At 37.6% G+C, this 23,106-nt stretch overlaps 1 protein-coding gene across 2 annotated transcripts in view; it reads right to left on the bottom strand.

Annotated features, from left to right (window-relative positions):
• ARL5A (ADP-ribosylation factor-like 5A) overlaps positions 1-23,106 on the bottom strand; it is a 45,574-nt gene that overhangs the window by 4,164 nt on the left and 18,304 nt on the right. For both annotated transcript variants that reach the window (XM_006834546.1, XM_006834545.1), the window contains exons 2-5: positions 19,323-19,383; positions 18,705-18,852; positions 16,587-16,670; positions 2,383-2,534 (exon numbers count right to left, since the gene is read on the bottom strand). In XM_006834546.1, coding sequence (XP_006834609.1) covers positions 2,383-2,534; positions 16,587-16,670; positions 18,705-18,848 — 380 coding nt within the window. In that variant the 5' untranslated portion in view covers positions 18,849-18,852; positions 19,323-19,383. The remainder of the gene's footprint in view (positions 1-2,382; positions 2,535-16,586; positions 16,671-18,704; positions 18,853-19,322; positions 19,384-23,106) is intronic.

The raw sequence follows: 23,106 nt of genomic DNA, 5'->3' as shown, positions 1-23,106 counted from the left end.
TGGTACGTGAATTTGAATAATTGTGGTATTAACTGGGCTTTTCTGTAGGTACATGGATATTATCCTATCACAGACAGCATTGTACCTCATAACTGATCTGGATATATTCTTTTTGACAATGAATGCAACACCATTCCTCTTCAATTTGTCATTTCCGGCGTAGTAAAGCATGTGATCATCAGAGTAAAATGGCCAATACCAGTCTATTTCAGCTCACTAATGGCTAAAATATTGATGTTTTTGAGTTCCATTTCATTTTTGACAACTTCTAGTTTTCTCAAATTCATACTTTGTACATTCCAAGTTCCGATTTTCATTGGATGTTTACAGCTGTTTCTCTTCATTTTGAGTTGTGCCCCATCAGCAAATGAAGGTCCCATGGGCTTTACTTCATTTGTTTTATCCCGGTCAACTCTACTTTGAGGAGGCAGCTCTTCCCCAGTTGCATTTTGAGTGCCTGACAACCTGAGGGGCTCACTTTCCGGCATTATATCTTACAGTGTTTCTCTGCTATTCATAAGGTTTTCAGTGACTAAATATTTGGAAGTAGTTCATCACTCCTTCTTCCTAGTCCGTCTTCTTCTGGAAGCTCATCTGAAACCTTTCCACCATGAGTGACCCTGCTGGTATTTAAAACACCGGTGGCATAGCTTTCAGAATCACAGCAACTCACAAGCCACCACAGTATAACAAACTGACAGACAAGTGGTGGACATTGCCTAGCACGTAATAATTATACAATGAATGACTATAGAAGCAACTTGGCAATATACTTAAAATACTACCTTTTTCGAAATATAGCCTAAGAAATAATTATGGTGTACACAGATTTACATATAAGATTACTCACCGAAGCACCCTAATTGACTCAACGTACTTAAAATAAGGAAAAATGTAGAGTTTAAATGTAGTTGTTATTAAGTGCCATTGAGTCAGTTCCAATTCATAGTGACCTGACTATAGGGTTTCTGAGGAACAGATGGTGAGTTTGAACCACTGACTTTGAGAGTCAAACCGACTTTGTGGTTCAGTGCTTATCCTATAGAGATTCACTAGGACTCCTTATATGCAGTTGTTGTTGTTGTTGCTAAGTGCCTTCGAGTTGCTTTTGACTCATAGCAACCCTATATAGGGTTTCTGAGAAGCTGGTGAATTTTAACCAATGACCCTGAGGTCCAGTACATTATCCCACTGTGCCACCCCAGGACTCCTTTATATGTAGTAGGGTGTTAAAACACAGTGTACACAACACAGTACACATTCCAGGACTCCTTTATATGTGGTAGGGTGTTAAAACACAGTAAACACAACATAGTATACACATAATATGCTTGCTGTAAAAAACATTGGAAGAAAATAAAAAATCTCACATTACTAAAAGCCAGTATCATTATATGATAGGTAACTGAACATAATTCAAAATGCAGAAAAGGATATTTGCTCAAAAGGTTTAGTATGAGAGAAATGGTTATATACATTACATTAAAATGAAGGATTTACTTCTTGAAATCCTTTCACCTCTGAGCAACAGCCACTACTGCCATCGAGTCAATTTACGACTTATAACGTCCCTCTAACAAAATAGAAATGTTTCATAGCGTTTCTAAAGCTGCAAATCTTCCCAGGAGTCCATTGTCTCATTTTTTTCCTGTGGAACAGCTGGTGGGCTTGAACAAATGACCTTTTGACTAACAACCTAATGCCAAATCTACCACACCACCAGTGTTCCTCTATGCACCACACCAGGGAAAATACTGTGATGTTCAAGTGTAACTAGAATTTCTACTGCAAATCCCAAAACCCCTCATTCCAGAACCAAGGACTCTCCTACCACACTTCTACTAACTCTGATTGATATTTTTTAAATGTGCAACAACGAGTCAAGAGAAACCATTTCCAAGCTCATCTCATATAGGAATCCTTTCCTTTCAGAGATCAGCTTCTTTATCCAAATAATGCAACAGTAAAATAATTGATCAGGAAGATTGCTATGAGAATTAAATTTGATACCATATGGAAAGCACTCAAGATGCAGGACATGCTCAGTAAACCGAAGTTCCTTTCTTTAGTGTAAGTTCCACTATCATCCTAAGAAGCGTTTTCCTGATTTCTCAGTGGTACTTCCATTTCTCTGTATGCCCATTAAAACCACATCATATATATATATATGATGTACACACACATCTCTCAGTTCATGTATATATTATGTGCATACTGTGTATTTTACTCTCTACAGAACCATACTAAAGGCTCTGATAGTGGATATGGACTATATTTCTCCCTTGTAATTCTCTGTGACTGGAAGGCTTAAATATTTATTATTTTTAAGAATAAATCATGTTTTAAGCTAAATTCGTGTTACCTAAGAGGAAGAATCCTTACCCTTCGCCAGTAAGAGCACAGCATGCCTGAATATGCCACTGATGATCTTTAATAGAAGTGAGTTTCAAAAACTGGGAGATTTCTGCTACAGTCATGCATTCTTTAACATCTTGTTTATTAGCAAAAATCAGCAGTCCAGCTTTCTTTAGGTCCTATAGAAGCAAACAAGATTGTAAAGGCCAGTTCAATTTTCCATAAATTTTTGAACTTAGTTAATAAGAGCATTTCCCACTATCTTTGTTGTTGTTAAGTGCCATCGTCCACTATCTTAGTAACCTAGAATTTCTGAACTATTCAACATGCCCATTTGCTGGTAATCTTAGGAAGTACTCTTATAATGGAACTATCCATATATGTTAAATGTGTATTTATATATGGATTCACACATTTCTCATTACAGTCCTAAATTGCCTCTTTTTATGGGGTGTGGTGCAGTGCATTGGACTTTGAACCACAAGGTTGGCGGTTCAAATCTACCAGCTACTCTTAAGAAACCCTATACAGGGTCGTTATTATTCAAAATCAACTCAACAGTACTTGACAAGTGTTATATTTAGAAAATATCACACTTTCAAATGCCTGCAGTTAATGAGGTCTAGAAGGACAAATCACATAGTCCTGGCTCTGTTATTAGCTTAATGGGAACCACAAGTTTGGGGTTCAAACCCACCAGCCGCTCCTCAGAACCCCTATACAGGGTCGCTATGAGTTTGAACTGACTCTACAGCACTTATCAACAACATTAATCTATCTTACCTCAAACAGCTTCTATGAAAGACATGAGCTAGCACTCAGAAAAAGTCTGTATGAAAATGTAGCTATTTTAAAAATTGCTAGAATATCTCATCTTTTTATTCTTACTTCTACTACTAATCCACTTTGTTGTTGTTGTGTTGTTAAGTGCTGTTGAGTCAGTTCCAACCTATAGCAACCTTGTATAGGTTTCTGAGGAGCAGCTGGTAGGTCTGAACTGCTGACCTTGAGGTTCAAATTGACCTTGCAATCCAGTGCATTATCCTGCAGCGCCACACCAGGACACCACTAATCTACTTTATTATTGTTGTTGTTGTTAAGTGCTGTTGAGTTGATTCTGATCCATAGTGACCCTGTATAGGGTTTCCAAGGAGCAACTGGTAAGCTTGAGCCACCAACCTTGCAGTTCACATAACTTTGCAGTCTGACACATTTGCCCAAAGCGCCACACCGGGACTCCAATCCACTTTGGTGGTGGTTATGTGCCGTGGAGTCAGTTCTGACTCATAGTGACCCTGTACAGAGTTTCCGAGGCTGTAAATCCTTATGGGAGCAGAAAACTTCATCTTTCTCCTGCTGACCTTGCAGTTTGCAGCCTCATTCGTAACGGCTATGCTACCAGAGCTCCTTTAATACACTTTAGGCTGAGGTTATTACAATAGTTTCTTAGCTGTGTTAGTTGTCAACTTTGCACTAGGAACACAGAATATGCTCACAGCTACCATGCCTCAAATCTCCACTTGTTTCTGTCTTGTCCTCTGCTGATTAAGGCAAATATTCCAGAAACAATATATTTATCATATGTCTACTCTTACCTATAATCCAAAACTAGATTTAAATGGTTCCCAAGAAATACTCTTTAACATGGCACTCAAGAGTATCCAAAATTCTATCCCAATTTATACTTTTCTGCCTTTCCTTACATACCTCTTGACGTTCTCTACTTTAATCAACCATTTGTTCTCCAAACAGTTTTAGACATTCTTAGCGCTATACTGCTGTTGAAATATGCTTTCTACATATATTCCCTTCCCTCCAACCTCCTAAACCAGCCTTTTACAAACTGGATTCCACATGAGAATTAGGCTCTAAAGAAATGATTTGAATGACTATTATCATAAATCTCCCAATGATGTATACAGTACATAGCTAATACCTTCTAGGTGCATAAGAAAAAAGTTAATTCATCACATACAATTTAAGCTTTATTGTCATAGGGTTTAATTCTAAATTGAGAAGGTCCATGTTAAATCAATTTTATTCATTCTCAGAGACCTAACTCCTTTATCAATAAAAATGTCTTGAATTTGAATATGTAGTAATGGGGCCTTCTGTGATCAGCACTAAACTGATAATACATTCCCAATTAGATAGTAAATTCTACCACTTCTGTGCTGTGACTCTTTCATCTTTCTAGTTTGTTCCTCATCATTAGTATTCACTGATTATCTAATCTGAGCAGGGCACTCACCACACTAACCATTTCCCAAATAAAATCTCTGCAATTTCTCATAAGATTTCTACCAGGTAGGTCTCACTATTCCCATTTAACAATGAAGAAACCTCAGAGAGCAAGTAACTAATAACAGAGCCAGGTTTGAGCAGAGAGTTTCCCACTACACACTATAGCTGCTGTGCTTCATTGGTGAAATGCTGAGATCACAACCTATGTCCTGGGATCTAATTTGAATGACTGAGTGGTGATAAGTAAAGAAGCACTCAGTGCAGTGCCTAGCTTATGGTCAAAGTGCAAACACTGTTAGTCCACTACTGTCCTAAAGGTGAGAAGCATCTCAAACTTGTGCATAGCTTAAAATGTCTGACATAATGTCTTACTCACAAGGAACACCTAGCATTTTTAACCCCTTCCTCCCAGGGCACTCTACACACTTTTTTTGTTTTTTAAAGCCAAGAAATAATCTTGATAATTAACTAAAAGCTATGGACATCTTCCCACAAAAATGCAGAAAAGAAAATGATAATATACAATTTTAGGGGACTAATAAGCTGTTCAAACCCTTCAGCTGCTCCTCGGACACCCTATACCGGGTCACTATGAGTTGGAACCAATTCGACGGTACATAATAACAACAGACAACCTAAATTCTATTCATTGACCTACAGTTAAGAATCGATGAAGGAAAAAAAAAAAGAAAGATTCTATGAAGGATGCACTTAAACACCGCCTTAAACTCACAAAATTTGACCTACTATACTAAGAGATTTCAAAAAAGCTGTGGTTTTGGTGTTATGTTTATATATATACTTTCTCAACTATGTAGAATGTCATGTTTCTTCTTAGAAACTTTAGAGGGATATTTTGGATTCCCACATTGGGACTGTTATCAAGAGGCACCAATCTTTGGAGAAAGACATACTTTGTAGAAAGTAGAGGATCAGCTAAACAGAGGAAGACCTCAGTAAGATGGATCGACACAGTGGCTACAACAACGGGCTCAAACATGGGACAGACTGTGAGGGTGGTATAGGACGGAGCAGCGCTTCATTCTGTTGTACATAGGATACCTATGTTAGAAAAGCTTTGATGGCACCTAAGAGACGCTGTGGGTTAATGCACCAGACTGCAAAGCCGTTTGAACTGCAAGGTCGGTAGTTCAAGCTCACCAGCTACTCCTTGTAAACCCTATACAGGGTTGCTATGGGTCGGAACCGATTCGACGGCGCTTCACAACAACAACAACATTCTGATTTCCAAAAGTGCACGTATATGTGTGGTGTTTGAAACAAGAAAGGCTTCAGCAGGTACAAAATTATATGAGCCCTTATTATTTTATTCTTGTTCACATAAATAATATGAAATCATAAAAAATAAATCAATGAAAAAAAAGCTGCTTCTTTGAAAATTCCAATAAAATTGATAAACCTCTAGATAGGCTAATCAGAAGAGAAGACACAAATTACTAATATGAAATAAACCAATTCCTTGGAAGATGCAGCCTACTAAAACTCATAGAAAAAATAGTTAATATTTATTAAACAAATTCAACCAAAAATAACTTTCCAAAACAGAAAGCACAAGGCCCAGATGGTTCTTTGATAAGTTCTGCCAAGTATTTAAGGATAATATAACAATCCTTTAGAATTTGTTCCATAAAGCAGAAGCAAAGAGTGCACTTCCAAAACAGTTAAGGGACTGAAAAGAACTTGTATACTAGTGTAGCGCTGTAGGATTAGCACTGGACTGTGAACCACAAGGTCTGCAGTTCAAAGCCACCCGTTGCTTCTTGGAAACCCTATACAAGGTCACTATTAGTCAGAATCGACTCAACAGCACTTAACAGCAACCAAAGATTTTAGGAAAATATGACACCAATTGTCTACAATTTATTCTATAAAATAGAAGCAGAGAGATAAACTAAATAAAGAATCAACAGTACAAGAAGCTGGTTCTTTGAAAGAATTCATAAAATTGACAAACCACTAGTAAACCTAACAAAAGATAAGAGAGAGAAGAAACAAATAACACACATAAGAAACCACATGGGTAATGCCACAAAAGAACCAATAGAAATAAAAAGGATAACAACAGAATAATATGAATAGTTGCACTCAAATAAATTTGAAAACCTAGAGGAGATGGATACATTTTTAGAAAAGCACAAACTACCTAAACTTACATTGAGTGAAGCAGAAAACTTGAACAGACCTATAACAAAGGAAGAAATTGACCAGGTCATCAAAAAACTCCCAATCAAAAAAAGTCCAGGTCCAGATGGCTTCACTAGTGAGTTTTGCAAAATATTTAGGAAAAAGCTGTTACCAATTCTACTCAAATTATACCAGAATATAAAAGAGGATGGAAAACTCCCTAATACTTTTTATAAAGCAAGCATAACCCTCATACCAAAACCAGAAAAGGACATCACTAAGAAAGAAAATTATAGATCAATATCCTTCATGAATATAGATGCAAAAATTTTCAACAAAACCCTAGCTAACAGAACACAACAACACATCAAAAAAACATATTAAGGCATGCTGCTGGAAGTTGTTTGGAGGTTGGCAGCGAGGGCCTGAAGTTCCTCAAAGCGATCAAGTCGCACAAACATATTTACTATTCGGACAAATATGGCATGCCATGTTGCCCAAGGATATACTCAACTGGTCCCTAAAACCCATTTGATGTTGGAATCTGAATGGCGGAATCTTGGTGTTCAGCAGCATCAGGGATGGGTCCATTATGTGATCTTTCAGCAAGAACCTCACATCTTGCCGTTCCGGACGCCACTACCCAAGAAGTCAAAGAAATGAAGCTAGGGAGCCACTCTGCAGCCTCAAGCTGTTCACAGCTGTCCTTGCTTGCTAATACCTTCCTCATAATGTTGCCTTCTTATTTCTCATTTTGATATTTAATGGATGTTCAATGCACTGTTTCAATGCGCTGGTGGCTGCTTTGCCTCTTGAACAGAGCCACCACTGCCCAGCCTGATGAGTGCTCTGTGGGCCATAGTCTTAGCCGTGTGTGACTCAGGAAGCCATGGTTACCTCTGTATCCAGTAGAACACACCTGGTAGATGATGGAATTGAAAATAAGACCACGAGGCTCAGTTATAGGAATTGTGTAAACCTGCTATTTTGTTTTTCCTGCCGGGTATTATATGTATGGTGATTGTGGATTTGTGTTTCAATGTACTGGAAGCTTTCCATTTTATTCAAGAAATCTGTTCCATGTTAAAACCCTTGATTAAAGAAGAAGTTTATACATATATATATATAATAACACATCATGACCAAGTGGGATTCATACCAGGGATTCAAGGATGGTTCAACATCAGAAAAATAATCAATGTAATCCACCATATAAATAAGAAAACAAGAAAAGAACCACATAATCATATTGATTGATGCAGAAAAGGCATTTGACAAAATCCAACATCCATTCCTTATAAAAACACTCAACAAAGTAGGAATTGAAGGGAAATCCCTCAACATAATTAAGAGCATAAATAGAAAACCAACAGCTAACATCACTCTCAATGGACAGAAACTGAAAGCATCCTTGTCTGGTACCTCTTCCCCTTGTGAAAAGGTACCAGACAAAGATGCCTTTTATCTCCACTCCTATTCAATTCAATGGTTTGGAAGTCTTAGCGAGAGCTATAAGGCAAGATAGGAAATTTAAAGGCATCCAAATTGGCAAAGACGAAGTAAAACTCTATTTGCAAGTGATATTATCCTATACACAGAAAATCCCAAAGACTCAGCAAAAAAATTACTGGAACTCACTGAAAGATTCAGCAAAGTGGCAGGGCACAAGATCAACTTACAAAAATCAGTTGGATTCCTCTATACTGACAATGCTGAAAAGGAAATTAGGAAGGCAATACCATTTACAATAGCCACCCAAAGGATGAAATATTTAGTAATAAATGTAACCAGAGAAACAAAGGACCTATACAAAGAAAACCACAAAACACTACTATAAGAAACCAAAAGAGACTTACAAAAATGGAAGAATATACATTGCTCCTGGATAGGAAGATTTAACATTGTGAAAATTTCAATACTACCCAAAGCAATTTGCACATATAACACAATCCCAATCCAGATTCCAATGACATTCTTTAGAGAGATGAAAAAGACAATTACAAACTTTATATGGAAAGGAAAGAGACCCAAGATAAGCAAAGCACTGCTTAAGAAGAAGAACAAAGTTGGAGGCCTCTCACTCCTTGATTTCAAATTTGTTACATGGCTACAATGGTCAAAACAACCTGGTACTGGTACAATGAAAGCTACATAGATCATTGGAACAGCATTGAGAATCCAGAAATTAACCCATACACATATAGCCAACTGATATTTGACAAAGCACCAAAGTACACTGAGTGGGGAATACATAGTCTCTTTAACAGATGGTGCTGGCAGAACTGGAAATTGATATGCAAAAGATTAAAACAAGACCTTTACCTCATACCATATACAAAAATCAACTCAGCAAGAATTAAAGACCTAAATGTGAATCCCAGAATTTTAAGGGTCATCAATAAAAATAAGGACAAATTTAAGTGCTCTAATCCAAGGCACACACAGACTACCAAACATTGTGAAAAGTACACAAACAAAAGAAGACAAAATAGGTTGGGGCATTCTAAAAATTAGAAACTTGTGGGCATCAAAGAATTTCACCAAAAGAATAAAAAGGGAACCCACAAAATGGGAAAAAAATCTTTTGCAATGACATATCAGACAAGGGACTAACTTCGAAAATCTATAGAAAACTACAACACCTCTACAAGAAAAAGACAAGTAACCCAATTAAAAAATGGGCACAGGACATGAACAGACACTTCACCAAGAAGACAATCTGGGCAGCCAACAAACATACCAAGAAATGTTCATGATCATTAGCCATTAGAAAGATGCAAATCAAAACAACGAGATATCATCTCACACCAACAATAACAGCAGAGGACAATATATGCTGGTGAGGATGCAGAGAGACTGGGACTCTCCTATATGGCTGGTGGGAGTGCAAAATGGTCCAACCACTCTGGAAAACAGTATGGTGCTTCCTCAGGAAGTTAGAAATAGAAATACCATATGATCCAGCAATTCCTCTACTTGGTATATATCTGCAAGAAATACAAACCATAACACAAGCAGATATATGCACACCAATGTTCATAGCAGCACTATTTACAATAGCAAAAAGATGGAGACAGCCTAAGTGCCCATCAATTGAAGAAAGGATAAACAAACTGTGGTATATATACACAATGGAATACTATGTTACCTTGAAAAACAACAAGGAAGTTGAAAGCCACCACATAACATGGATGAACCTTGAGGACATTATGCTGAGTGAAATTAGTCAATCACAAAAGGAGATATACTGCATAGGACCATTATTGTAAACGCTTAAGAAAAGATACCCATACTAAAAGGGAGAGAAAAAAAAAATCTTTTTTTGGTTACTGGTGAGGGTGAGGTGTCGGGGGGGAGGGGTGGTGGTTAGAGTTTTGGGAGGTGGAAGGAGGCGATGGTAGAGCACAGGGTAGGGGGCAGACACATTATAGTTTGGGTGTTGGGGAGGGCAATATACAAGAAGAGGGAGGGGGTAGAAGAACAAGGTAGACAGGGGAACACTGGGACAGGTTTGCATGGCTAAATAGGACAGGGGTAAATTGTGATGTATGCTCAACCTTAGAACAAGGTTCTGTGATCAGGGATCAAGGTATAGTCTGAAGAGGGGAAATGATACTAAGATGCTTGACTGTCTTATGAATACTGGTTTCCCTTGCTTACAACTGTAAAATACACACTTGAGTGGGACAGAAAGAAATATGGGGAAACATGATTACAGAAAGCTTATATGCCCATCTTCAGCCTATAATTAATTGGAATATCTAAAAAGGGGTTCTAGAACTTGACCAGTGAAATAGGCCTCTTGCAGAGCCTTTGCAGCATATAGGACCTTAGGTGGAATCCTGAGTCCCATCCAGAACCTTCTGAGATGGGACATTCCTAATAGAAAGGACAAGCAGACCAGCTGGAACAGCTAGAGCAACAGAAGATACATCTTCAAAGAAAGATCAGCAGGAAAAACCCATAACAAAAATGGCAGTATAGCAAGAATAAGCAAGTTGTTCGCTGAGAAGTCACCAAGGCAAACAATCAAGTCCCTTCAGGACAAACCCACCTCTAAGACTGAAACTCAAAGGTAACACATGAGCAGGCATGTAACCTTGCTGATGACCACACTGGTCTACTGGTGAGTGGAAGAGGGAGAAAGGCAGCAATGAAGAAATGGGCTTAGTTCAGCCACATTCCATAGACTCCCATTGACCTGGAGATGAGAGAAAAAAAGAGGAAGAGCTGGTTGGTCCAAAGTCTGGTGAGACCTGGGGACACCTGAGCCCATGGACAAGGACAGGGGGCTAGAGCTAAGCATCCAGTTGATTGATATTAAGTAAGTGGAGATACACAAGAACACCCAAACTTGCAGATAGTACCCATTTGATGCAGCCCCGATGGCTTGAAAATCACAACTCTACTAGAGGAAAATAAAAAAAAAATTTTTTTGATAAAGGAAATGAGGGAAAATTGCTACAATTTGATGAACTTGACCTAAACTCAAGGAGGTAGTAGCCCAAAATACCAACAGAGAGGGAAGGAGTCTTCACATGAAGTATCAATCTACTCTGTATACAGGGTAGATAGGGATGGGCAACTTAGACATTGGCTACCTTAAATGAGGGGCAATAAAGGCATGAAGTGACTGGCTTACAAGGTTTCAAGAGGAAGTTTAGTTTAAGAGTGTTGGGGGGAAGACAGAGTCCACACTGAACAGTTTTCATCTTGTCTAGATGGGTCTGGTAAAAGAGATGGGGATAAGTTTAAGATTCTTATGATTCAACAGTGAGCAATTGTTATCATGACTAATTGCAACTGTAACAATTATAAAAGTAATAAAAAATAAAAAAAATAGGGGAGTATTTAATCTTACAGTCCAGAAACAGAGGACCCTAGGACATTAAGGGAGAAGAGCACAAGCAGAATGTGGGACCTTATCAAGAGAAGCAGTGACAAGACACCAGAGATGGAGGCAGAGATGGGAACATGGAGAGAGAGAGCAGCTGAGGACTCTAGATTCATGGAAAGAGAGGGACTGCAAGCTGGCAGCCAGGAGGCAGGCTTGCATAATGTGCCTTTTGGGGGTTTAAATTATTATATGTGCCTGAGTGTTTAAAAATAAAAAGAGCTAAAATGAATAGAGAGAAATACTGTTAACTGATGGTACATGGAGGGGATTATAATCATTGTAATGAAACAAAGCATATGATTTGTTGAATGTAAAACTGATTATCTGCCCTGTAAACTTTCATTCAATTTACAATAAAAACTTAAGAAAATATATATAGCGAGAAGCAGAGAGACCACTTCCAAAAATAATTTGTTTTTGGAACCATCAAGTCAGTTCGGACCATAGCCACCCTGCATAGGGTTTCAGAGGAGCAGCTGCTGGGTTTGAACTGCTGACCTTGCGGTCAAACTCACCTTGTGGCCCAGTACATTATTCTGCATGCCACACCAGGATTAAGGAGAAAAAACAGCCCAATTAAAAAGCATGCAAAAGATCTGAACAGACACCTCACCAAAGACGGCATACAGATAGCAAATAAGAGCATGCAAAGACGCTCAACAGCATTATTGTTACTAGCTGCTGGCAACTCAACTCAGCCCATGGAGACCTTATATGCAATAGAATGAAATGCCAGGTCCTTTGTCATCTTCAGGATTATTGGGTATATCTGAGTCCATCATGTCATTGCTGTTAAGTGCTGTTGAATTGGTTCCAACTCATAGCAACCATGGAGGAGTGGCTGGTGGGTTTGTGGCTTGTGGAATAGTCCAGTGCTTGTTTTACAGCACTACACCAAGGTTCCATTAAGTTGGTACTGACCCATAGCAACCTTATGCACAGCAGAACGAAACACTGCTCGATCCTGGGCCAACCTCACTACTGCTGCCATGTTTGAGTCCATCAATGCTGCCACTTGGCCAATCCATCTCGTTGGGGGTCTTCATCTTTTCCTCTGACCCTCCACCTTACCAAACATGATATCCTTCTCCAGTGAGTGGTACCATCTGACAATATGTCCAAAGTATGAGAGACAAAGTTTGGTCATCTTGGCCTCTAAGGAGCACTCTGGCTGCACTTCTTCCAAATGTTCCATCAGTAGGTCCCCACAAAACTTACACATGAATGTTTACAGAAGCTTTATTCACAACTGCTCATAATTGGAAGCAACCAAGATGTCCTTCATAGGTGAATGAATGGTTGGTGGTTGTCATTAGGGACCGCTGAGTTGGTTCCAACTCACAGTGATCCTATGTACCAGAGAAACACTGCCTGGTCCTGCCGCCATCCTCACAACTGTTCTTATGTCTGAGGCCACTGTTGCAGACACTGTGTTAATCCATTTTGTTGGCGGGTCTTCATTTTTTTCGTTGACCCACTACTTTAGCAGGCATGATGTCCTTTTCCAGGGCCTGGTCCCTCTTGTCCAATGTCCAAAGTACACAAGACACAAAGTCTCACCATCCTGGCTTCTACGGAAGAATCTTAAATGTGTATCACAAAGTGAAAGAAGCCAATCTGAAAAGGCTATTGTTATTGTTATTGTTGTTGTTAAGTGCCGTTGAGTTAGTTCCAACTCATAGCCACTCTGTGTAGGGTTTCTGAGGAGCAGTTGGTGGGCTTGAGCTGCTGACCTTGTGGTTTGCAATGCAGTGCTGATCCAACAGTGCCACACCAGGAGTCCAGGTTACAGTTAGCTAATATACTGTATAATTTCAACTATATAATATTCCGTAAAAAGTGAAATAACAGAGAACAAAATGAGTAGATAGAACTAGGGTTTTTAGAGAAGTGAAACCATTCTGTGTCATACTATAATGGTGAATACTAGCATTATGTGTCAAAACCCACAGAGCTATGCAACACAAAGAGTGAATCCCCTAATGTAAATTCTGAACTTAGTTAATAATGTATTGTTTGCCCATCAGCTGTAAAAAAATGTATCATGTGGACACAACAGTGGACAAAGGGAGGATTATATGGGGATTCTATATAGTCTGTTCAATTTTTCCATCAAGTTAAAATTGTTCTAAAAAATAAAGTATATATATATTTTTAAGTTTAAAAATAAATAAATAAATGCTATAAATTTCTTATTTGATTAAAAGGAACTTACGCAAAATGTTTTACATGACTTTCCAGAGTAACTATTAGTCATGGCGCCCTCTGCAGGATGGCAGATATTAAGGTTAACATAGTTCATCATATAATGTGAACAGCAGAGTCAGAAAAAGATATTACTAGAATGCTAACAGTTTTAAGATTTTATGTTTAACTACTTTCCTCAATTTATATAAAAGGCAAAAATTTAAAGGGACCAAGGAAACAAATATTTTTCTCTTATCCTAAATGGAAAATGGCATGATTATCAACAGTTGATATGTGGCTGATTCAGTGAGTGACTTTCCATAGGATTTAATTACTATCATCCAGGCTTCACTATCTCTTGCTAGTGTGTGTTGAAGTCTTTTATGTAGGTCAGGGTTGCTAATGTTAGCGTTTTCAAAGAAAAAATGTCTGACCTTAGAAATACTTGGCACAAGTTAAAACAGTTTATGCTATTTTATTACTAAGGCTTTGTGTAATGAGATTATTTGGAGGCAGCCCTGGACTGATGTTTGGAAATTATAAGTAATAAAGTTATATAATGAAGGCTCTAAGGAGACCAAACCACACCCCAAAATTCTCAGACTAAATAGAAATATTTTAACAGCCTTGAATATTTTTATTTGGGGTTTATTTATTTATTTTTTTAAGTAGAAGTTCTTTATAATTACTCAGCAAAAAGGAAAGAAAATCTTCCTGTTTTTATTAAGTTACCTCAGAAGTAAGTATACATTATAAGATAACAATAGTAAATATAGAGTAAACTATTCTGTACACATTTTAAACACTTTGAAAACCTTTCTACTACATAATATAGATTTCAGTCTTTAAAGCTTAAGTTATATTTTAGTTTACCAAAGGAGACGAACAGTAAATGCAAGGCACATTTACTAAGTACCTTCTATATTTTAGGCATAATTATCAATTTGTTTTTCAACTCTTCATTTGAGAACATAATTCCTAGAAGTTGTATCATTCTGAATAATTCATGCTTAAACTATTTTATAATTCATGAGTTTATAATGTTTTGCACTTGACATACATAGCATGAGGCTATGAGACATATTATAAAACATTCTACAGTTCAGTATTGTGTAATTCATGCAAAGAATTGTATCAATGATAACAATAAGATTTTGTTGGTTACTGCTATATTATTGTGGCCCCTTGTCCAAATTTGCTTTCAATCACACATTCTACTGCTTTGATCCATTTATCTCTTTTTAGAATTCTTCCAAATCTTCTGGAACCTACTAGCTCCCACCTTCATCTGTAATTCCTTTCCTTTTAGGCAGTCTTCATATTCAATTTTCTTTCACTTTCCAACTAAATCCTCAATTCTTTGTCTTTTTTTGATCCTAACAAAGAGTATGAGTTCCTGAAAAGGTGCCTAAATTCAAATACTCACTCTTAAAAAGCTGGTCAAATTACATAATTTTTCTTGGCCTTAGTTTCCTCATCTGTAATAGAAGAAGTTGGAATCCTGACGTGGCACTATAGGTTAATGTGCTAAACTGCAAATTCGGCTGTTCAAGCTCACCAGCCACTACTCCTTGGAAAACCTAAACAGGGTCGCTATGGGTTGGAACCAACTTGATGGCACTTAACAATAACAACAGATGAAGTTACTGACTTTCCCAAGTTAATGCCCCTAGTTATTAAAATTCAGTGACTTTTTAAGACCCACTCTGTTGCTCTTTACATACTGGTGAATTACAGTAAAAATCAAATAATGAGGCTGTCTGATAAGCAAGAGACAAGTGCATTTGAATCTATTTTCCTTTTTTCAAAGTCATCATTTAACAACAATGAAACAACTCTTTGGTATAAACTAAAGATGAATGCATTTTAACAAAATACAAAAGGAAGAGAAAAAAATCCTTAGCCATCTGACTCTTGAATGATTTACAGCTTGTTTCCCAATCTAGAACTAGGTATGTGGTGAAATGAAATCTTTTAAGTGGTCTTAACCTTGTGCCTTAGTTTTCTACTCTAGAGTGGTTGTTACTTTTGTCCAGATTAACTGACATTTCCTAGGCAAACTGTAAATAACTTGGTTTGATACATTTCATCTGGCTCTGGGCTGCAGCCTGCACTGTGATTGTACATACACACTGCAGGGACTGGTAAGTAAAACTATGCAAATGAGTAAAGTATCTGTAGTCTACTGATAAGGGACTGGGAGGATTGATCAATTTGTGGCTCTGGTGGCAGTGCTGTACCTTGAAATTGACAAGGAGTTTGGTATGAAGGAGTTTCAAGAAGTTCATGGGAAAATTCTATTATTTTTAAATTCCATTTTCCCACAATCTTTTTAAAGCAGCCATCCCCACAGAGGTTTTTAGACAGAAAGTAGCAACAGGAAAAAGCAGCAGGAAAAAAAGAAAGAGAGATAAGGTACTTCTTAAAAGCTATACTATGGGTCAAGGGCTATAATACTGAAGATGGCCAAAGCAGAGCCAACAGAAGCCTGTCCTCAGAGAGCTGAGAGAAGCCGAGAGCTGTACTGCACTGAAGTAAGGAGACTTTGCTCAGGAAAACTCCTACGATAAATTTTACAGATAATTACAATAAAGCTCCATAATCTTTCTACTGCTTCCAGATACATCTACAATTTGATAAGTGGCAAAATAATAAAGCAGGCATGGTCAGCAAATAAACATATTTTTTAATTATGTGAAAGTAGAAAGGACAAATGTGATATAAGCATCCCCCACCTCTAATGAAAAACACTACTTACCTCATGTGCTAACATTTTATAGAGTTCTTCTCTAGTTACAGAAATCCTTTCTCTGTCTGTACTGTCCACAACAACTATTACAAACTAAAATAATTACAAAACAAAATTATTAGTGATTATAGAATTAGATATTGGCAAAATTTATAAACTGCTTATTTGACAGGCTACAAGTATCAAAAAACTAGATTCTTATGGCATTGTTAGAAACAAGGTATTTACTGCATACTGACAGAACTAAAAATGTGATCCATTTCTAGTTCTAGTATATTTATACATGTTTAAGAAAAGATGATGCTAATACCCTAACCAATGCATAATACTTTATTTTTTAAAAATTAATACTCTATTAATAAGACCACATTGATCTATTTGTGTTATAAAATCCATTAAAAAAAAAATACAAGGGGACTTCTATGTAGATATTTATTAATATTTATTTGGAGACCTAAAAAGCATGTGTATAGGAATAAATTAAGGTACTAGTATAAGAAGCCAATTTTTTAAAATCATTAAATTAAAAGATCAAATTTATGTCTAAAACCATGCTGTCTTCTTTATATGACTGGTACCATGCACCTGATGGTGTGGCTCAGTGGGTTAATACACTGGACTGCAAAGTTGGTTTGAACTACAAGGTCAGCAGTTTAAGCTCACCACTCACTTCTTGGAATCCTTATACAGGGTTGCTATGGGTCAGAACCAACTCGAAGACACTTAACAACAACCTGAATACAGGCATCCTGGTATTGCGCTGTAGGTTAATGCACAGTACTGCAAGGTGGTCGGAAACCCTATACAGGGTCGCTACGAGTCTGAACCAACTTGACAGCACTTAACAACAACAACCTGAAAACAGGCCTTTGCCTGAACTGGCAGTGAGGCTGGTATGAGAAGATGATATAAAAGATATACAAAAGGCCTATGCAGGATTGAGCCACACTGTACCTCATCCTTAACTCTATAGGCACAAAAATACTCAAGGCCAACAGGAGTACCTAAAGAGTTAATGCAATCATTTTACAATGACATATAAAATGTCCAAGTTTACACTGACTACCTATAATGCCGTAAGGAGCCCTAGTGGTGCTGTAGGTTAGGCACCGTGCTGCTAACCACAAGGTGGGTGGTTCAAACCCACTAGATGAGGCTGCCTGCTCCCATTAAGATTTACAGCCTTGGAAATCCTATATAGGGTCATTATGAGTCAGAATTGACTTGATGGCAATGGATTGGGGATTTTATTATTAAAATGTACTATCAATTTTTTTTTTTTTTACTTCCAAGTAGACATGTGATTTTAAGAACTTTTTCTTTTCAAGTCTTCAGATTTCATCAGAAATAAGATAGATGGGATGACGCAATTCTGTACTCTTTTTCTCATTTAATAGCTAACTGACAGGTTGTTCTGTCACTAGCTGTTAAATTTCCAGTATTGGAAATTTCCAGTATTGGAGTTTGATATGTACAGCATTATATACTGCAGCATTATACATAGGAGTACTAACCACCTATACCTTTTCTTCTCCACAAAAACCATTTCAAATGCTTAATGCACTGTTTGGAGATCAGGTCATTAGATATGTAATAGCTATCTGATATACCTTATATCTAGATATGTATTTATTTATAATCAACATTACAAAAACAATTGCCATAGTCTTTCAATTCACAAGTTCTACATAATGAAAGTCTCAAATATCTGTAATGTCCTTTCAGGAATAACATGTAACATAAAAACATATGATTACGTCTAAATTGCTTCATAATGAAAAGAAAAAGAATTATTTACTGTGTTTTGTAAAAAATGCAAAAGTAAACTTTGGTTAGGAATCAAACCACCAGAGCTTTCTATTTTAACTAGGATTTCCCCACTCAGCCAAACATAAATATTAAGAAATGGATTTAATTTTATAGACCAACTCTTTTTAAGATGAGTTCTAGAATCAACACACAATCATGCTAATTAATTACAAATTCTACTTATACATGTTCAAAGACTCTGAAACCAAAGATTTTACTATGCTTAAACTCTACTTATGTAAGTCTGCTATTAGGGTTAAGAAGGCATATTGCAAGAATTCTGTTCATTGAAGTTTTAATATATTAGAAAAATATTACCTCAGTGTTAGTATAATAGGTGTTCCAGGAAGAACGAAGAGATTCTTGGCCACCAATATCCCACATTAGGAAACGGGTATTATTAACGACTATCTCTTCTACATTACTTCCTATTGTAGGGGATGTATGCACAACTTCATTCATAGAACTGAAAACGAAAAATTCATAAATACTATAATTAGCAAAGAAGCTAGCTTGCTTGAATAATTTTTCAATCAAAGAACAAATCAACATGACTTCCTTTTATACTTTATACTCAAATATCCCTTTTCTACTACCTCAAAATGAAAGCAGGCTAAGGGTTGGAAACCCCAGTGTCAGGGTCCCTAGGAGTAGAAAGGGACTACAGGACACTTAACAACAACAATAACAATAAGGGTTTACAAAAGATCTTTAGTGCAAAACAAATCAACGACAAGCTCAACGTCATGTAAATTTCTAGCTCTCTTGAAACCGTTGTTTCAATTTGGTTCCTGGTTTATGGCCAGCCTGCCTTCTTATAGGGTTAACTTATGGTTCCATATATATATATTTTTTTAAAGTTTTCCTTATTCAAAGCTCTTCCAGGCAGAAAAAAATAACTAGAAACAAAATATTTTTTAAATAGCTAATACTTACAATTGGTAAAGAATGGTAGTTTTCCCTGCATTATCCAGCCCAACAATGATAACTTTGTGCTCTGAAATTAAAAAAAAGTCCAGTAATTTATTAATTATAAACAAAAACCAGCAGGCCCTTATTTCAGCCATTCTTTCTGTCTATCTGTAGTATAACTCGCTGTATGCCACTGAATACGTTCTTAGAATTCAAAGGAACACTTTAGCAAGGCCAGCAGCTGTACCACTAATCTCACTCTCCCTCACTCCTAGTCTATCTCAGAGACCTTTCAGCCTTCCTATCTACTCTCTAGGAGGCCAGAAGCATTCTGCTCCAGTCCTCAGTAACGTACACCAAATGCAACCACAATTTTGGCAGTAAAAGCTCCCCTCCAATTCCCCGCTTCAGAGAGATCACTTTCCCCTAGTTTTCTTCTGTATCTTGATGTTCATTATTAATTTTTTCCACTCCTCTTTGTTAAACCATACATCCTTTAACATTTAGCTGCCATCTTGTTAAGTGCCGTGGAGTTGATTCTGACTCATCACGACCCTGTATAGGGTTTCCAAGGAGCAGCTGGTAAGTCTAAACTGCCAACCTTGCAGTTCAAACTGACCCTTGGTGCTACACCAGGACTCCTTAGCTCTCTTAGGATCCATCCATTTCCATGCTATCACCCATTTCTAAAGAGAGCACAGTGTAGAAGATGCTGATCTCCAACAACAGCCTCTGCATAGCCATGCCCTATGTAGCCTCCTCCCCATGAATCCCGGCTGCCTCAGTGACTCACTTTTAACCAACAAAATACAGCAGAAACTATGATTATGCAACTTCAAGGCTAGATCATCAAACAACTTGAAGCTTCTCCCTGGGGTTCCTTTGCCATAATTAGCCTAGGGTAAGTTAGTCACCACAAAAGAAGGCCAACTCCCCCAAGGATGCTATGCTGTTGAGTGAGAAAGACCAAGCTAATTGTGTGGAAAGAAAGGCCTTGTAAAGAATGATGTACCATCAACCCCCAGCTCTGCACGAAGTCATTCTAGCTCAGATAACAGATGGCGCGGTGGGGTGGGGTGATGCTGGTGTGTCTATACATGGTTTCCAAGGCTCATCTTTTTCCCATGGAGTAGTTGGTAGGTAGGAACTGATAATCTTGTTATTAGCAACTCAACCCACTATACTACCAGGGATCCTCACAATTCAGTAGGCCTTATTTATTTTTTAAAAAGTCAAGGAGTGAAGTGAGTGGTATCCAATCTGTCTAGGTGGGGCTGATGAAAGGAAATGCAGATAGGTCTCTTGTGATACAATAGTGAATAATTGTTATCAGGACTGCTTGTGAGGGTTGGAAATGTAAAGGTAGATGTTTTGTAGCAAGGAGGGGAGTGATTAACTTTCCAGTCTAGGAGCGGAGGCCCCTGGGACCATGAAGGGAGAAGAGAAGAGAGCAGGACCCTACCCAGAGAAGCAGTGATCCCTGAGATGGAGGAAGAGACAATGATGTGGAGAGATGGAGCAGCTGGGGACTTTAGAGGCTGGAGGGTGGGGGGGAAGGCTTGTAGGATATACCCTTTGGTTGGTTGATGATTCATGGAGGGGACTGTAACCATGGCAATGAAACGATATACAATAGGATGAATGTAAAACTAATGTTCTCCCATGTAAACTATCACATAATTCACAATAAAACACTAAAAAAAAAACAGTCAAGGAGTGAATTGCAAAATGGTACATTAAATTTCTAATTTTCTTTTAGAAGACTAAAGTGGTTTCTAACTGACTATTTAGAAGACTAACTAGTGGTCTATAACTGACTATTTCAAATCTCTGTATAACTAACTCTCTTACCAGTTGAGAGTCTCACCCTCAAGGACGTGAACTCTTCATAAAACCAACTTGACTCAACATAAATTATAACACGTCTATACGTGTAAAAGCCAAGGTCACTTTTCCTACTGGCTCTGTATTTTAATACGGCCTGTGTGACAGAATACATTACAGCAATACTCATCAGATGGGTTTCTGTGCCCAGTGATGAACAGATGGAATCATGGAGGTAACCTTAGGCTGAACACCCTGAATACTCTGGTTGCAAATGAAATGGAAGCAGGGTAACAGAAACAAGAATCAAAAAGCTGTCTTAAATATGCAGCCTAGTGGACCCTTCAGATGACTCTGTCGCATCTGCCATCTTACTGCAACCAAATGAAATCCCTAAATCAGAATTTCCTGGCTAAGCTTAGTCAACTCACAGAACCATGAGAAGCAGTAATAAATTATTACTTTAAGTAATAAAATTCTGCTTTAAATTTACATAGCAATAAACACTGTTCAAACTCAACAGCAGCTCCTTGGGAACCCTGTACAGGGTCACTACTAGACAACACTTAACAACAAGTAACACCACGGAAAAATACAGATTATGTAATCTTGGAATTTATTTCTCTGAATCTAAGTTTCCTCATTGTAAACTAAGGACAACACTCCCTATCTTTCTGGACTGTGTAATAATTAAGATGGTACAAAGTAGTGTCTACCACTAAGGGAGTTTCCAATTTCTGTTTCCAGTTCTCTAAGCTCCAATCTACCTAGTGGATTGATACAATATCATTCAACATATCCAAAAACAGACATGCTAGGCAATTTTTTATTTCTTTATTTCCTAATTTGATTAATGGTACTACTATTAATTCAGATGTCCTTGGAGTTCATTCTCGTTAGCCATCCAAAATCAGAAGCCACCTCCTTTACTGCTTCTGCTCCAAGTCCTACTTAATCCCCTTATTTAGCTGAAGTACAGAGTTCCGGGACCATTCTCTAAATCTGTTTCATACGGTTATTTCCAGTTTTTACTGGTGGAGGTCTGCACAGCCTTTCTGCTTACTCTTGTCATCAATCCCCAACTCTCACATGTAGATTCTTAAACATTTTTAAATTAGCTTCCAGACTAAGACAGAGTAGGAAGGAGAGATGGACTCCTTCTGAAGGGTTAGCCACTGGAAACCACTGTTTTGACATAGTGCCGGAAGACGAACCCCTTAGATTGCAAGGCACTCAAAATATGACTGGGGAAGAGCTATCTGCGCAAAGTAGACTTGACCTTAATGATGTGAATAGAACAAAGCTTTCAGGACTTTCATTTACTGATGAGGCACAACTCAAAATGAGAAGAAACAGCTGTAAACATCCATTAATAATCAGTATGTGCAATATACGAAGTATGAGTCTAAGAAAATCGAAAGTTGTAAAAAGTGAAACAGAACACATAAATATCAATATTCTAGGCATTAGTGAGCTGAAATGGACTAGTACTGGCCATTTTGAATTACACATTTAAATGGTTTACTAACCCAGAAACAAACTGAAGAGGAATGGCATCACATTCATCATCAAAAAGATCATTTCAAGAACTATGTTAAAGTACAATGCTGTCAAGGTTGATGTTTAAGTACAATAACATAACATCCATAATAATAGTCAATATCACTATTATTCAATTCAAGCACCAATCTCTAAAGCCAGCGATGATGAAACTGAAGAATTCTAACAATTTCTTCAGTCTGAAATTGATCAACATGCATTGATAATTACTAGTGATTGGAATACAAAGAGGAAAAAAGCTCAGTAGCTGGAAAATAGGGCCTTAGTGACAGAAATTATGTTGATGATGTTGTTGTCAGGTGCCATCGAGTCAGAACTGACTCATAGCGAACGACACCATGCACAGCAGAACAAAACAATGTCTGATCCTGGGCCAACCTCACTACCACTGCCACACTTCAGTCCATCAATGATACCACCTGGC

The sequence above is a fragment of the Chrysochloris asiatica genome, unplaced genomic scaffold (assembly GCF_000296735.1).
Source record: "Chrysochloris asiatica unplaced genomic scaffold, ChrAsi1.0 scaffold00012, whole genome shotgun sequence".
Lineage (NCBI taxonomy): Eukaryota > Metazoa > Chordata > Mammalia > Afrosoricida > Chrysochloridae > Chrysochloris > Chrysochloris asiatica.
The sequence above is the reverse complement of the archived record's forward strand: the minus strand, read 5'-3'. Positions and strand labels throughout refer to the sequence as shown.